Source organism: Botryllus schlosseri, chromosome 6 (genome assembly GCF_051294905.1).
Source record: "Botryllus schlosseri isolate E-star chromosome 6, Bs_hap1, whole genome shotgun sequence".
NCBI lineage: Eukaryota > Metazoa > Chordata > Ascidiacea > Stolidobranchia > Styelidae > Botryllus > Botryllus schlosseri.
In genome coordinates, this window is record NC_137241.1 from 6,420,847 (window position 1) to 6,437,893 (window position 17,047).

At 40.4% G+C, this 17,047-nt stretch overlaps 3 protein-coding genes across 3 annotated transcripts in view; 2 read left to right on the forward strand and 1 right to left on the reverse strand.

Annotated features, from left to right (window-relative positions):
- LOC145440732 (WD repeat domain phosphoinositide-interacting protein 2-like) overlaps window positions 1-17,047 on the reverse strand; it is a 227,720-nt gene that overhangs the window by 26,803 nt on the left and 183,870 nt on the right. The gene's annotated exons all lie outside the window — the stretch shown is intronic.
- LOC145440743 (lactoylglutathione lyase-like) lies at window positions 1,380-11,839 on the forward strand. Its single transcript, XM_080318485.1, has 6 exons — window positions 1,380-1,396; window positions 3,579-3,702; window positions 5,886-5,968; window positions 6,915-7,055; window positions 8,623-8,780; window positions 11,653-11,839. Exons 2-6 carry the CDS (start codon window positions 3,628-3,630, stop codon window positions 11,730-11,732), a joined length of 537 nt encoding a protein of 178 aa, XP_080174611.1. The 5' UTR covers window positions 1,380-1,396; window positions 3,579-3,627; the 3' UTR covers window positions 11,733-11,839.
- LOC145440742 (tRNA-specific adenosine-34 deaminase catalytic subunit ADAT2-like) lies at window positions 7,070-7,999 on the forward strand. Its single transcript, XM_080318484.1, has one exon. It carries the CDS (start codon window positions 7,082-7,084, stop codon window positions 7,646-7,648), a length of 567 nt encoding a protein of 188 aa, XP_080174610.1. The 5' UTR covers window positions 7,070-7,081; the 3' UTR covers window positions 7,649-7,999.

A 17,047-nucleotide genomic window follows, 5' to 3' on the forward strand; every position in this document is an offset into this window, starting at 1 on the left:
TACTGATTTTGCCCCCCAACCTCCGCTCACTGATTGTGTTCACTCTCGTTAATTTGTTAAACATAAACACCATTCACTTCACATCACCAGTGGGATTTCAACAGACAAACAAGTTCTTGACTTGACTTCGCGGGCTGCGACAATTCCATATTAACCATTCATCCTGACCATTTCCTTTAAATTCAAACGACCTTGAACGGCATTGCCAAAACTTCACTGACAATGTTTTTGCAGACAAAACATCGCCAAGTGCAGGAGGCCAGAGATGAGCGGATTTGAAATTTCTATGCCCTAATCCAATCCATATCCGAAGCTTCAAATCCTAATCCAAATCCTAATCCAGAACTTTTGTATATTCAAATCCATGTCCAATCCTAATCCGATTGTAACTTGAAATCCAGATAAAATGCTAATTTATGCAAAAAAGTTTTCTTTCACAACCAACAATTCTCTTGATTTAAGATAACTTAGCATAGGGCTGCAACTCTCATGTTCGTTGGCAGCGGGTGTATCATAGTTTAGTGTACCATAAGCACTTTAAAAACTGATCTAAATAACGTTTGTCGCCATTCGCCACACGACATATCAATTTCACAGAAAATCGGTTAATCCAATCCAAGGTCACTCAACTATGAGTCATAGTTGAGTGACTTTGATCCAATCCAAATCCTAATCCGCTCAGAAAAAATATCTAATCCTAATCCAGTCCAAATCCGACAAGAGAGAGAGAGAGAGAGTCTTTATTTTCATCGAACCAAAATACATAACAAACGGCAGTGATGGTGGTACAGAAAATATGCGTGCACAGTATTCGGTATTAGATAGGAATGATCGATAAGACCGTGAAGGTCATCTAGTCTGACAAAATTTCACAAATCCGTTTTTTTCAAATCCTCATCCTAATCCATGCTCATCTCTGTGTATAGATAAAGTGGGTGTCAGATTCCATAGACAACCTAGTCGCTTCGACATCTTCCTTTCTTTCATTGTATCGCATTTTTTGTGGTGTATTGAACTGATAAAATTGCTAATAAACCAATGATGAGATAACTAACCTACGTAGGTTAGTTATCTATACTCTGTGCAGGACCACAAAAGCCACCAGAGCATGGATGCGGATCCGGAGTTGGTATTGGTCGGAGTTTGACAATATCCGACAATATCAGACTTTGCAAACCCCTTGAGATAGTGTCTTATGTGAATAAAACCCTTTTGTAAATCAATAAGCACAACAGTGATACTGTAATGGAAATTGTAGTTGCTTTATACTTTTGAAATAATCGAAAAGCTGGAAAACTTGCCCGAAGTCAATCAACCATTACCTTTGAATGTTGAGGGTTCGCATTTCGCAATGAGCAAATTTGCAACTGTCTCGAAAAAAACGAACAAAAAGTCGGTAAGTGTTTGTTATCAGGATTTGACCTTGCAAAATTATAACGTAGTTTGTACCGTGGGCACTGGGCATAGAAGTAGACCTATAATGTTCGCCGGTTGAATTATAATGTTTGCCTGCTAAATTACGACGTAGTTTGTACCGTGGGTGTAGAAGTAGACCGATAAAAATAAATGAAAGAAAATTTCAGAATTTTCTGTTCACCCCATGAAAGAGTATGGTTGTCTACAGAAATTTATCTTCACGAAATCTGGTTCAATTCCAACCAGTGGAAGCGGAGTTATTGCCGTCGAAAACTTTGGATTATCAATAAAATAGTATTTACAGTGACTAATTCTTTAATTATATATTATAGGTGTGCCTACCATACTATTTTATTCGAATCCAAATTTTTCGACGTCAATAACTTCGCTTCCACTGGTTGATGGAATTGAGCCAAATTTGGTGAACACCGTTTCTATATAGACAACCTAACGCATTCATGCCGGGTGAACAGAATATTTTGATTTTTTATTTATTTATTCATTTTTATGTAATAAATAGAAACTTTCTTCTCCTGTAGCAATGCGGCTACTGGGTGGAATTGAACTAAATTTGGTGTGTAGGCTTGAATTAGGTAACCTAACAATTTTATCAAGTAGCCAGAACAATTTGAGAAAAAAAGTCATTTTTGAACACCCCTAATGCCAGACTGGAATCGGTGGTTGTTTTCGACAACATGTTGTGCGTGACAGACACATTTCTCGCGTGATTGTAAGATTTCATCCGCGTGGCGGAAATATTTTTTGCTCTGATTCGATACTGAATTACTTATTAGACGACAATATGTGCTGAAATATACCTCGTATACACCGGACTAGGGTTACACCGTATATTCACTGTTGCGCAAATGCCACGGTTGCTTGCGTTCATTGTAAAGCGCAAGCGCCTTATTCTGCATCTGGACTCTGATATCGCTTTGTGACGTCAGCATAATTCATTAATCGGCGTGATCAGATATAAATGCTCGCGTGACCATGCGCGTGCCGTTGCCACTGATTCCACTCTGGCCCTAATGGACAGCTGTGGAATGGGTTGCCGGAGAACCCGGACCTTGGAGAACCCGGCCCTACAAACTCGGCCCTCGGAGAACCCGGTCCTTGGAGAACCCGGCCCTCGGTGAATTCCGCTCTAGGGAAATTTTGAAATTAAGTGTATTCACAAGTATTAATATGAATTATTAAACTAATAATGTTATTATCAACTGATTTGTCAATCTTGTAAGGAGGTCAGGGCATGCGTAGATCACGCAGTCACGGAGTGATCAGATCACGTGATCACGATTGCGTATCTGTTCATGACATCGCATTGGGTCTTATCGCATTGTACATTGTGTGTGAATTGTTCAGATGAAAAATATATCCCAACGATTGTTATTGCTCACATATCAACCACGCGTGGTCTGCTCGTTATTGCAACTGTAGGTTGAGGTGGGGTGTTAGGGTTGGGTAGGGTAGTTGGGAAAGGAGACATTAGGGTTCGGGGAGTGGGACATTAGGGTTGCCGGAGGTGGGATACTAGGGTTGCCGGGGTGGGATATTAGGGTTGCCGGGGGTGGGATATTAGGGTTGCCGGGGGTGGGATATTAGGGTTGCCGGGGGTGGGATATTAGGGTTGCCGGAGGTGGGATATTAGGGTTGCCGGAGGTGGGATATTAGGGTTGCCGGAGGTGGGATATTAGGGTTTCCGGGGTGGGATATTAGGCCACATGCTGCAAAGCTGCGGCATCAAACTCCAATTGCCGAGTTCCCTGGCTACCAATCATGGTGAACCGGTAGCATGCGTGGTAGATTCTTCGATATCAGGCTCTCGCACTGGGAGATCTACCACGGCACGTGATTTTTCTCTACCTGAGAATCATATCACATTTAATGCATTTTTAATTCATAATTGTTCGAGGGCCGCATTCACCGAGGTCCAGAGTCGTCGAAAAACACCATGAATACCACAACAAGTAGACCACGCGTGCTTGATATACAAAATTTCGAGTTCGTCGAGGGCCGGGTTCTCCGAAGTCCGGGTTCTCCGAGGGCCGAGTTTGTAGGGCCGGGTTCTCCAAGGTCCGGGTTCTCTGGTAATCGTGGAATGTAGATCAATAGATTCAAAGCTCATGATCTTCTACTTCATTTATTTTTCCTTCATATAGGTATATCCTCAGTATTTGACAGTCTGACAGTGACACTGAATGTTACAAGATGTCGCAGGATGCTGGACCTCTCACTGATGAAGAGATCAACGCGTGCGTTCATCAAAAGGATCCAGTTACATCAGTAAGCTTGGATCATTTAAAAATTCATGTTCTGTGGTATGGTATGTTACGCACCCATGTCTACAAAGTTTTCAGAAGTCCCCTGTTGTTGATATTGATGGGGGCTGAAACTTTTATTGTTTGAAGTTGGTCACAAGTAGCGTTGGGACCCCGGGAAATCCCGATCCCGGGATTTATAGCAATCCCGATCCCGGGATTTGAAGCAATCCCGATCCCGGGATTGGTCCAGATGAAATCCCGGGATTTGTGAACAACATCTACCAAGGCTTATGTAGCGCCATATCTCTTATTTTGGTAATAAAGCAGTGTCACAAACTCGACTGATTGTCTAGAACAGTGGCCTCAAACACGCGGCCCGCCAGAACTGTTTTTGCGGCCCACGTCGGCGTTTTGATTTTTCAAGCATTCGACAATAAACTCAAAAATTTCAGATTTCGGATTTGAGAACTTGAAATTTCATTCTGAAACCACTCCAAAAACCTGAATCGCTATCACACATCAAACGTCCACTAGCTGCTAAATTATAATGCGACAGCTTTTACGATGACACGATGCATTTGTCGTCTCGCATGGTTTCTAACTGTCCATATAACTCCCTATGTCGCCAAATTATGCCAAGCACAACAATATTTTTAAAAAATATTGAAAAATATGACTTTTTCGTGGCAACCGTGAATATTACAATAGTGTATTACATTTTCACAATGTGTATGGAATGCCAATGTGCAAGGTCCGACAAAACAGGCGTACTGGGAAATACATATTATACCCCTATTTGATGCTGCTGCCCGCCGCGAAATTAGCCCGCGAGCAAATTGGAGTTTGGGACCCCTGATCTAAACGATGATACTCTTGATGCTCTTATGTTTTGCGTCAATTCAATATCACAAGGACTAAATGTTATTTGTGTAACTTGTATGTGTATTTCACAACTTTTCTAGTCCCGGGATTGAGGAGCGATAATCCCGGGAAATCCCGATCCCGGGATTTCAAATTTGATCCCGAAGTCCCAACCCTAGTCACAAGGCATATGGAGATGTGTGTGATGTCCATCCGAATCTCGATTTGAGTCTTCAGTATTTACCCAACATTACACTGATCACATAATGGCGTAGATTTCACAGTGCCAACGTGCCAGTATGTGTTTTACATCCAGTGTGCTGTAGGATTACCAGTGAACTCGGACCTCGGTGAACTCGGCCCTCGGGAAATTTTGTATTCGTGGATTGAGTAAGCGTGGGAGATAACGCGACGCTCACATATCAATATCCCACCTCCACCAACCCTAATATCCCACCTCCCCCAACCCTAATATCCCACCTCCGGCAACCCTAGTATCCCACCTCCACCAACCCTAATATCCCCCCAACCCTAATATCCCCCCAACCCTAATATCCCACCTTCACCAACCCTAATATCCCACCTCCGGCAACCCTAGTATCCCACCTCCACCAACCCTAATATCCCCCCTCCCCCAACCCTAATATCCCACCTCCACCAACCCTAATATCCCACCTCCGGCGGAACCCTAATATCCCACCTCCGGCAACCCAAATATCCCCCCTCCCCCAACCCTAATATCCCACCTCTACCAACCCTAATATATATCCCACCTCCCCCAACCCTCATGTCCCACTCCCCGAACCCTGATGTGTCCCTTCCCCCTATACCCTACCCAACCCTAACACCCCACCTCAACCTACAGTTGCAATAACGAGCAGATCACGCGTGGTTGATATGTGGGCAATAACAATCGTTGATATATATTTTTCATCTGAATAATTCACACACAATGTACAATGCGATAAGACCCAATGCGATGTCATGAACAGATACGAGGATGTCGAACGTCGCACGTCCGCCCCTCGCCAAGTCAATTCAACACTGAGCCGACCACGCAATCGTGATCACGTGATCTGATCACGCCGTGACTGCGTGATCTACGCATGTCCCGGCCTCCTTACAAGATTGACAAATCAGTTGATAATAACATTATTAGTTTAATAATTCATATTAATACTTGTTAATACAAATTTCCCGAGGGCGGAATTCACCGAGGGCCGAGTTCATCGAGGGCCGGGTTCACCGAGGTCCGAGTTCACCGAGGTCCGAGTTCACCGGCAACCTGCTGTAGTATAGCCAAACATCAGGTAAATAAATTTTAATTTTGGCTATTCCTGACAGGAATTCATCATGCAGCAAACCATGTTGAGAGTGAAAGATCCAAAGAAATCATTGGAGTTTTACTCGAAAGTACTGGGAATGAGGTTAGCATAGAATTTGCTGTAGTTTAGCATGTCCAATTGCAGAGTAGGTTGAATTGCGTATGATGGTAGGCTATGTTACCAACCATTACCATTATTACTGCCGTCAGTGCCATGCATAGAAATGTCTTTTCTAGTCAGTCTAAAAGTCTTATTTTTTACATACCGTTTCAAGCTCATACTGTGATATGTGGCCAACTAGTCATAGTTGGTACTTGTGTGGAAGTAAGTGACCAATTTTTACGTTGAAAATCTGTTGAGTAGAGTGAAATTAGTAAAAAAAAAACACTAGAGGAGGGTGAGTGAGCACTCTGGAAAAGTCAAACTTCCGCACACAAACTACATTCATATTAATGACAATTGTAGTAGCCTACTGAGAGGCGCAGTTTTTTAAGATCCATGAATTTGGATTCTCCAGGAATGCGAGGCCCAGTGTTGCTGCTTAGTGCTTACGCTTAAAGACGATACCTTAATCATAATGAACGACCCGTCCTAATATTCCCAGACGACGGATCAACATTTAGTATAATTTACACATTATGACAGACTTGGACAATGATATAATTTTACTTGTCCAATTAGAATAAATAGAGCAAAATGCTGGTACTTATAATCTAATTCTAACCCAATTTGAGAAATGTTTCTATGCCCTAATTTTAATTCTAATCTGAATTCTGACTTTCCTGAAAACGCTACAGGAGAAATTAACAGTGCGAAATGAGCCAATCTTGGTGTACATACAATTGCCGTTTCCATGCTTATGAGGATGAGGTCTGATGGATATGCACTTACTTGGTTTTTTGATATTCCTAAAATTCTGATTTTGAGTTTTTGCGAACTCAGTATTTCTAATTTTAATCTAATTTGAAAAAAAACTGGGGCTGTAATTTCAACTCTAATCTGATTTGGAAAAGCTGGAAATTTTCTACTTTTCCACCTCTTCATTCAGACTCCTTTCAGCATCACACTTTCCTGCGATGAAGTTTTCTCTGTACTTCATGGGTTATGAGGACGAGAACGACATTCCTACTGACACCTTAGAGAGGAAACGATGGACATTCTCAAGGCCAGCCACGATCGAGCTGACGCAGTAAGTATTTACGACACGCGTTCTCCATGTTTGTGTATTTCTACAGGTTTTTACTCAACCATATCATGGTAGATAACTCTTATAATAAACATTGGATGCATAAAGCATTTTCCTTTGCGGAAGAAGCTTTACGGCATGGAGAAGTTCCGGTTGGATGTATCATAGTTTTGAACGATGAAAATATAATCGGCGTCGGCAGAAATGATGTAAACCGGACAAAAAATGCAACGCGTCATGCGGAAGCTGTTGCCATCGATGACTCATATCGTTATTTACTCTCAAACCATGGAGATAATGTCACTGACACGGAAATTTCGGAGTATTTTCGAAACTGTACCTTGTACGTAACGGTGGAGCCTTGTATCATGTGCGCGGCGATGTTAAGAGTGATGCAGATACCAAAGGTTGTGTATGGGTGCCGGAATGAAAGGTTCGGGGGTTGCGGGTCTGTGTTGGAAGTCAGCTCTGAAAAAGACTTGACCTCTAGTCTGGGGCCGGAGTTGGTTTGTGTCGGCGACGTTTGGTCGGATAGAGCCGTGGCGCTGTTGAAAGACTTTTATAAACAAGATAATCCTAATGTTGCGAGCAGCTGAGAATTTGTAATTGGCTTGACAATATGATAGCCCTCTGTCAAGTATACTCTTACATTCTTCAACCAGCTCGGTACTAGAGTGATCGACTGATCATGCTTGCGGGGCATGCTTTTTATTTCTACAGATTTGTGAAACGTGTCGCTTATTTGTTTTGTTGCATTGTTAGTACATTTTGAGTAAATTTACGTCAAGTTTTTGTTTGTCACATTGTTTAAAACATAACCATGTCCAAGATGAGGCCGAAAGAATATTAATATTTTACAAGAACTTGATTTTCCCAATGTCAAATGGCCATAAGCTACTCTAATTCCACGGCTACGACATGGTCCTTTTGTTACAATCCCAACCCCAGTGTAGTTTTAATATTGCACTTCTAGCTTCGCATCCTGTTTGCAAAATGACAGCTTGTAACTTTGGAATTCGCCACGAGCTATAGCACCATAAAAGTTTTGCAATGTGTTCTTGTCACTATTTATTAAAATGCTTCTATGAATGGGCTGTGGATTACCGATAATTGAAATTGCGTACTTGTTTTATACTTATACTCGGTGCCTCTGCACACACATTCAAAATTTTTTGTTTTATTTATACCTGGTTATCATCAATGGCGACTTCACATACATCTGCATTCATGCAGGTACCTAGACCTGATGTAGTTAAAAGTGGGCCGTGCTACAAGTCGCGGGTCAGGAATTGTGATAAAGAATATAGACTTGGTGTAAATGACCATTGTCGTCGAAACGCTATGAATACCAACACAACAACCTGATGTAGTCCTTTATGTTCAGGTCTTCAGGTCTTATTCAGGTACTTGCGAGTACTGCAACAAATTCCTGGATTCAGACTCAACTTGGTATTTGGCTCACATTTTCATTACTTTGCACTGCTTTTGCCTATATCTTGGAACTGAAATGCTGCGTCTATTTGTTATTCGTGTTTTTCCTTTGTTTTCATCACTCCGCTTTCGATTTCAGCAATTGGGGCTCCGAAAGTGACCCGGACCAGAAATACCACAATGGAAATTCGGACCCGCGCGGTTTTGGACATATAGGGATCGCAGTTCCAGACGTTTACGCAGCTTCGGAACGCTTTGAGAAACTAGGTGTGGAATTCGTAAAAAAGCCTGATGATGGTGAGTTTGGTTTTTGATTGTTTGTGAACTCGAGCCGAATTCAAAGTGGAATCTTTCTGAGTCTTCGAAACAGACATGGGCAACTAGATAATCAAGATGATTAGTTGTCCAATTAGAACGAAATGGTGGTAATCGAATTCTAATCTGATATATTTGTAAAATGTTTCTGTGATCTAATTTTAATTCTAATATAATTTCTGGTTTTCTTTCAAACATTATGGGAAAGCCCATCATTTCAGCAGGGAGCTACCTTACACGATTCGAACATAGGATATTCTATAGTACTAGTACTAGTCAAATATTTTAATATCATTTCTAATAATAGAACAGATGAACTTCAACATTAATAGTAGTGACATACTAATTTTTTTGTCATCTAATACAGTGGTTCTTAACCTTTTTCATACCGTTACCCCCAAGAAGAAAATGACAGGATGCAATTACCCCCAAAAAATAACAAATTACAGCTTGCACTCAACGTGACGTCATAATGTACACTGAAATGCCTGTTAGGAATATCAAATCAATGGGAAGGCTGATGCTGTTTTTGTGTTATCCAGTTGTCACATCTAGGAAAACAGGAGGATCATAGATAGCATCTCATGCAATTGTCAATCACAAACTTATTTCGTTTTGATGGATACCATTGAAGGAAATTCAATCAGAAAGTTCAACACTATTATGACGAAAAATGATTATTCATTTTGAAGGTGGACCCAAAAGGTTGCAACATCTTCCCCCATTTTCTTGGAAGGCATTTCGATGATGTCAGACATAATTTTTCTAACTGGACTAGACCACTACACTTTTCAATACTAGCAACTATATTTTTACGATATTGTTACTGCATTATAGGCGTAAAGCTGAACTTAGACAGCCCTTGTTGTCTTTCAATTTGCCAGCATATGTAACAATATATGATCCTCACTACTGCAAAATAAATTGGACTTACCTAGCATTATACTAAACTACATTCGACCCTGTTATTCATAATCACTATTGGTTCTGGTAACTATGATATCAGAGCAGGCATGGCATGTTAAGTGAAACACAATATATAGCCTACAAGCTCGCAAAAACATATGTTAACCTACATTATTATTTACGTTTTAAGTGCAGCGTCATAGGAATATGTCACTTCGAATTACCCCCCGAAAATTGGCAAATTACCCCTTTGGGGGTAATTACCCCCAGGTTAAGAACCACTGATCTAATAGAAATGCACAATCGTAAACGTACTTCCGTTAATGCAGGAATTACGTCGCATAAGCGCCTTCATTCTACCAGAGTTTGTCAGAGTAGTCAGTGTTGCTACCCAAGCTGAGTAAGTAGCGTCCACTCAATTACAAGTTGAAGTAAAAGTTTCTAAGACCTGTCGAAACCACTTGGTGTGAAATTCCTAATACCTATACAATGCAATATATATAGGAACAATTGTCCAAAATATATTCAGTTCGTCGTCGTACATGAGTTATTTCGTGCGGTTATAACCAATGTAACCAGTAGTCTGAAAAACAACCACTTGAGCATGTAGTCAAAGTAGGTAACTCTAAAAAAGTATAAATATGTCATTGCAGACCACCACTGCATTCTACACACCACCGGACGACCGTATTTAAATTGTTGCAGCCTACATTAAAAGCATATGCAAAGTTGACATATGGTCGGCATGGGCTACGTGACATGCAGCCAGTGTTAAGATTGATAAACACAGGCTGAAATGGGCAAAACGGCTTGTAAAATGACTATGGTGAATCTGAGCGTATAGGAAATACAAGTACCGGTAATGAAAGAGATCAATCTCCAGACTTGATGTAATCATAGTAGCAATATATCATCATTTCGTGGGAAATGACCACCTAGTATTCTGTGTTGCATAATCTTGTTGTTGGCCACACCAAAAAGCCTAGAGTAGGCCTATTGCTGACACCTGCTCTACTTTGTCATCATCTACTGTGTTTTTACGATTCACTGACAAGAATTGGATGCGGGCTGAACCGTAACTTCCGCACCTCAAACCCCCCAATTGTGAGATCGAAGGGGGCCCGAAATTATTTTGTGAATGACCAAAATTATGGAGTATTTTGTTAAAAATTTATGCTACTTTATGCAAAGTTTTTCGCGCCGCGCGTGGTTTAATGTTTCAAAACATCTAGTTATTGGGTACCCTACTAACAAGAAAAAATACGCAGGATTTATAGGAATTGGCATTTCAGTGTCGGCTGTTGCCGCGCCACGACGTACCAAGACATTTGTAGTTTTAGCCCACGTACCATGCGATTCCAAGAAGTGTGCCAGAATGATCGGCAGGGAGAAAGCCTTGACCGAAAAGGACTGCCCTTATGCAGACCAAAAACTTCGTTATAGATACAGCTACAACTACATGTTTAATTGTCCATAGGCGCCTAAATGGCCGGCGCCAAATGTTCCTGTCTTGGCAATCTGAACCCTAAAAGAGAAAAGCCGCAGAGAAAAGTTATTTGCTAGTTCAGAATTAACAACTTGAAATCGTGGGTGATTTCAACATATTTTCACATCGCAGACACGAGGTCACGAAATAACATAAAACAGTCATAATACCAATGGTCCCGCCCAAATATGTTCAATTATTATTAGATATAGGTCCTATACATTTTTTAAGACAACACCTACCTCAGCTCTACCGGTAAATCTGATTACGTGGGCAGAGAGAGGATAAAAAAAATTATAGCAATATATATGCAATTCCCAATATTATTGACCGACTCAATCATAAATTATGGGGAATTTTCACGCGAAGTGCAGTTTCGGCCCTGGTGATGGGCCATAGCTGAAGTCCTAGCTTTTATCAATCAGAATATGCTTTGAATCTTGATCATGGAATATGTTGCAGGCAGCATGAAAGGATTGGCCTTCATAAAGGACCCGGATGGCTACTGGATTGAAATTTTGAATGGGAAGATTTTCAAATGAGCGCCTACCACACAATCTACACACATTTATAGTCTAATTTCCAATCACTGCTGCTGAATTACTGACATCTCTTAATTTCGTTTACAAATACAATTATGTTTTATGAATGTCTGTGTTCCTCTGTATTGATTACATACAGTTCCAGAAACCTTTGAAACTATATGTACAGTTGCACAATGTATGTATGGACAATTGGACATGGTAATGAGCAGAGGTGGTCAAAGTAGTCAAGAAAGCTACTCAAGTAGAAGTAGAAGTAGCTACGAAAAAATCTACTCAAGTACGAGTAGAAGTACTTCTTCCATAAGCAACCTAAAACAACTTGAAGTAGAAGTAGAATTTACTTACTTTAAAAGTACTCAAGTAAGTAAGTAGTTATGAATACGATCCCAATTCGTTCACATGGATTGTAAAAAGGTGCAAATTGAGCTATGCGAAAGATGACGAGCTTGATTCATACTGATGCATACCAGCAGGTATCCAATTGTCGATAGCATAGCCAAATCCACATCATGGGATGTAAATGATAGTATTGATATGGGAATGCGATACTAATCATCTGTTTTCTCGAACAGCACGTTTTAAAAAATAGCATGGTACGGCGCCATCCCCTATATTATAGGGCCCATAGTTTAGTCGAAGAGCAATACGGAGAAGTGATATAGTAGGCTTACCATATTTTGGAAATGTAAAAAGTGGACACTTTTTCAGAAATTTGCAAGATGCAAAACCGGAGTAGAATTCTCAAAAACCGGTGAATTTTTCCCACTTTGTGATCGGTTAACTAAAAAAAAAAAAAAAGTTCATCACTTCCTCTCAGAGCCCAAAATACCGTTTTTTTCTCCACATTTCCAGGTGGATGACTAAAAAAAAAAGGTCATCACTTTCGCTCAGAGCTCGAAATACAAAAAAAAAAGGTCATCTTTTCGCTCAGAGCTAAAATCACCGTTTTTCACTCCGAAATACCCGCCGGATCGTCACTTCTGTGCTAATTTGCGGCATATCACTCGCAATTTGCTCTAAATCTGACCTAAATTTTCAAAAAAGAGGACAAAATCTCAAAAAAGAGGACAAAAGGGCGTCCTCCGAGGACACTTTCAAAAAAGTCAAAAAAGAGGACAAATCCTCTTAAAAGAGGACGTATGGTAAGCCTATGATATAGGATACGGTGTAAACACTTCGCGTGATTAGTAAACGTTAATAAAAAATATGGTGGACCGTAAAAATTTCATATTGTGTAGCTTTATGTCCGGATATTAAAGGTATTACTACACTTGCTTTAATACAGTGGTTCCCTACCTTTTTCATCTCGTGCCCCCCTTTGCCGAAATTTGAGCCGGAACTCCCCCCTTAGGAGAAATCAGCCCAATGATTAAAAAAATGTTATTTTACCGCGCGAGCACCTGATGACTGAAGAATAAGATGGGCGGCACCGAGTGTTTGTTTCTTGCAGGGCTGTAACAACACTTTGTAGACCTCCAAAAACAATGGTATTGGTCCTAATCAAACAAATTCTGGAAGGCTTGACGAACAGACCCCCACACTTCCATTTCTGTTTTCGGCTGACCATTGTGGAGCTCTGGCCCCTTCTCTCTCATATCTGTACATCACGTGACTTATATCTTTCTTCTCGCTACCACGTGACTTACCATTTATTAGCTCGCGCATTTCAATTACAAGCAGACTCATATGCGGTACCCTACTGTATATTCCATGCATATTCGACCAATATATCTATCTGAGGCAATACTGTCGTTGGATTCACGTTGAAGTTGTCAGACCAAGGACTAACGCAGGGACGTGTGCCTACTACCCTGAGCTAAGTATATCTACCCAGCCACCCATTACGTGGGACTCAGGTTACAACTCTAGCAGGTTATCAGACGACCCACTTCTTCTACATGATGCCAACTCGTGAGATGATTTCAGCTTCAACGAAGGACGAATCGCCTCCTACACAATTGGACTTACAACTGCTATATGGAGCCATCCAGGACTTTTCCACCCTTACACGGTAAATCCGTTTATTTGACTTCGAATTTCGGGAATGCATTTTGCAGTGAGAATGATTTATCTCACTTGGCTTTATCGGCTAGCAGCAAATTTCCTCGTTATTGCTCGATTCGTGCTTTCTACATAATTATATTAGTTGTTTGTGTTTCTGTATTCAATGCCATGACATTCAGAGAACCAGATTTGAGTGATACTCTGACACTGACAAGACGTTGTTCATTGGTTTCGTTTTTATATTACGGCCTTCATAACTATTATTTGAATCTTAGCGTTTTGCTTTCTAACGAAATTATCACACCCATTCCTCGTCGGGAATTATACTCTCGACCACCCGATAAAATTGCTTCTCTCTCCCGTGAAATCGAATAATTACTACCGATCCATTATTCACTAACTTAACTTTCGCACGAATAGCCTACCTTAGTCGTGTAACATACCATTTGCTTACAGTTGTCTAATTGTTCAGCAACTTAATTTCGATTGTAATTATAAATTTTGCGGTTTTTCCTACCTTCATATTACCACGTAAATCACTGCCAACCACCGTCGTTATTTACCAATCTGTTTTTTTGTTCGTTTCATTAAATTCACGGCATTTCCGTGGAACATAACTACCAATCCCATTATTGTAATTTTATAATATTTCTTTAAACCTAATTCATACATTGCTTTTTGTGATTTCATCTGTCATTCCTGCTACATTGACTTCCGCGCGTATTTAAGCGCTACCCTTTTTTTAACTACCGTAACTATATACCGTCACTGGGAATTCCATAACAATAGTGACGCGTCTTTTCGGCCGACTATAACATAACATCCCACCGTATTTAATATGATAATTCTGCGGCAACAGCAGCTCTTTTTAACCGGCAATTTAGATCTCGGCTATGAACTATTAAGATATACCAGTAGCACTGGGAATTGGGATTTTATAATTAACTTTATTTTTCTAACTTCAATTCATCTTATCTAATTACGCGTATTCGCATAGCCTCGCTTTACTACAATTTCTCATAATGGTTATTTGATTTTAATCAAATATTTGCATTACTTAAAACTCAGCCTTATGCTGTAATTTGTGGATACGGAATTAATTTCCCATTTTTTTTTAAAAAACATTGACTTATTTACTTTCTTTATACTAGGTCTTTTACATAATCACTTACTTCTAATTACCCATGCTTAAATAAGGCCTCTTTAACACGGTAACAAATTGTCATTTTTCTTCGTAAATTGCGTCTTTACATACTTACCCGCGATAATGTCATCTGAACATACTCAGATTTTACAACCTATTTACATGCGATTAACGATACATTTATTTTACCCCCAATGCCATTTGGACGCAATATTATCTAAATATCCCGTGATTTATTTTCGCCACGGACATTTCCCTTTTTATATATGCTACTCCGACTAGGAAATCAAGAATTGTTTCGGCTTATGTGTTGTGATCTAAGGCACAAATTTCGACCCGGGGGTATCCGAGTCTTCTCAAAGCGTCGGCCACGGGATTGCATATCTGGTCCCGCTTTACCGCCTTGATCAAGCGGTGGGGCGGAGTCAGTGTTGTAATTAGACTCGTGGTCTCCAGCGCTCAGACTCGCGATATTACGAAATCTGATGCTGACGTTCGCACCGCAATCTGAGTCATTTCTTCGATCTACCTAGGAAGTCCGTACTTACAAAAGCGTTACAGTCACTGTATATTATATATATACTTTTAATGTGAGGCACGATTCTTACTTACGCAATTGTGCATTAACTGTCGCGACGTGTTTTAACGGCACACGTCAATTTATTTCCGGAAACCTTTTTATATCTGGATAGCATATGGCGCGCAGATCCAGCGATATGTCTGGATTTGTGGTATACCATGCGGTGTACATATCGCTAGGGACTTTTCTTGACATGACTGCGTGTTCGCAGCACTAAATTCGTACATGCCATTAGGCTACCTAACAATACACACATTTGTCATGAATTCGGCTATTGTTATTACATTCTCTTTATAATTTTTACACTATACCTTCACGACTTACTTTGTCATATAATTAAATGACGAATTCCCCACGTTACGCTACGATTACATTCATCTTGACATGCTTTGATGCGAATATTTCATTTCTAGATACTTTTGAGCTGATTAATACACCCGGCTAACCCGGCATAATTTCCATTCACTTCGAGATTCCGTAAACTTTTATTAATTTCTACTTAAAAGCTCAAATTACTCACAAGGCTTATATAACGGCCTTGCGTCGCTCCTTCACGCATGTAATAATCGATTCAATACTTAGTACTTACGCTTACATTATAGCGTAGGCCTACTCGGCTCATTTCATTCCTATCGGTGCAGATTTTCACCACTTCATATCTGGTTCGCTGACATATAATGTGTCTATTGTGTTTAATTTCTTTTCAAATTTGTCATTAGGCTATCTATACTCTTATTGCTATTATTATTTTCCTACTTTGTGAAATAGCCTGTTTGCTGCCGATATTGCTTTGCATCCCAGATTCGTCGTCTTCTGCCAACGGGTCTCGCGTACTGCCGAAATGCTCACTACTACACGACATTCCTCCGCTCTCCGATTCAGCCACATATGTCAATATTTCGGGACATACAAGTTCAACATGGCTTTGGTAACACCACTTATATATACGCACTTTTAAGTCGACTTCGACAGTCGTGAAGAATATTCGCAGAACAGGCGATACGCGTTTTAACCTTGGCGGAGTGAACTAATTGGATCTAAATACAATCATTATTGTGCAATGAGCATTGACTGTTAATTATTCCAGGCAGGTTCGCGGCCCACGGTGCATGGCTTAACTGTATATAAATAATTATTCGGTCTTCCGAAAGACTGATGGACTGTTCACTTTTCAAACGCGGCGAATTTCGTAATCCCTATACACGCGATTATGATTCATACTTTTATCTATCTCTCCCATACGGACTTATTAGCATTTTAAAATTCATTCGTATAGGCTACCCATTAGCGAATGCGTCAATACGACTGTTCTTGCCGAAAATATATACGGCTCACATAATTTCGGGCCCCGGTCTTTGTGACTATTCCGTTGGTCATTAATCTTAATGGTTCAAGAAATTTCCCACAGATCTCGCCATTCTACGCGGTTCGACTACGGGACGCCATTTGAATAATTTTCTCTATTTCACTCCATTGACTCATAAAAGCAGTCTCTGGTCGCTAGAAAACCCAGACATCAGTTTCCTACTTTCGTTACTTCCTATCTTCTAATACCACGTGTTTCGATTAATTTGAAAAGTAGTT

Bases quoted from the DNA above. Each gene is read 5' to 3' on its own strand.
- LOC145440743 (XM_080318485.1), top strand. From the start codon at position 3,628: ATGTCGCAGGATGCTGGACCTCTCACTGATGAAGAGATCAACGCGTGC. The intron at 5,969-6,914 runs GTTAGCATAGAA...CTCTTCATTCAG, and splicing joins TCGAAAGTACTGGGAATGAG to ACTCCTTTCAGCATCACACT. The intron at 8,781-11,652 runs GTGAGTTTGGTT...AATATGTTGCAG, and splicing joins CGTAAAAAAGCCTGATGATG to GCAGCATGAAAGGATTGGCC.
- LOC145440742 (XM_080318484.1), top strand. From the start codon at position 7,082: ATGTTTGTGTATTTCTACAGGTTTTTACTCAACCATATCATGGTAGAT.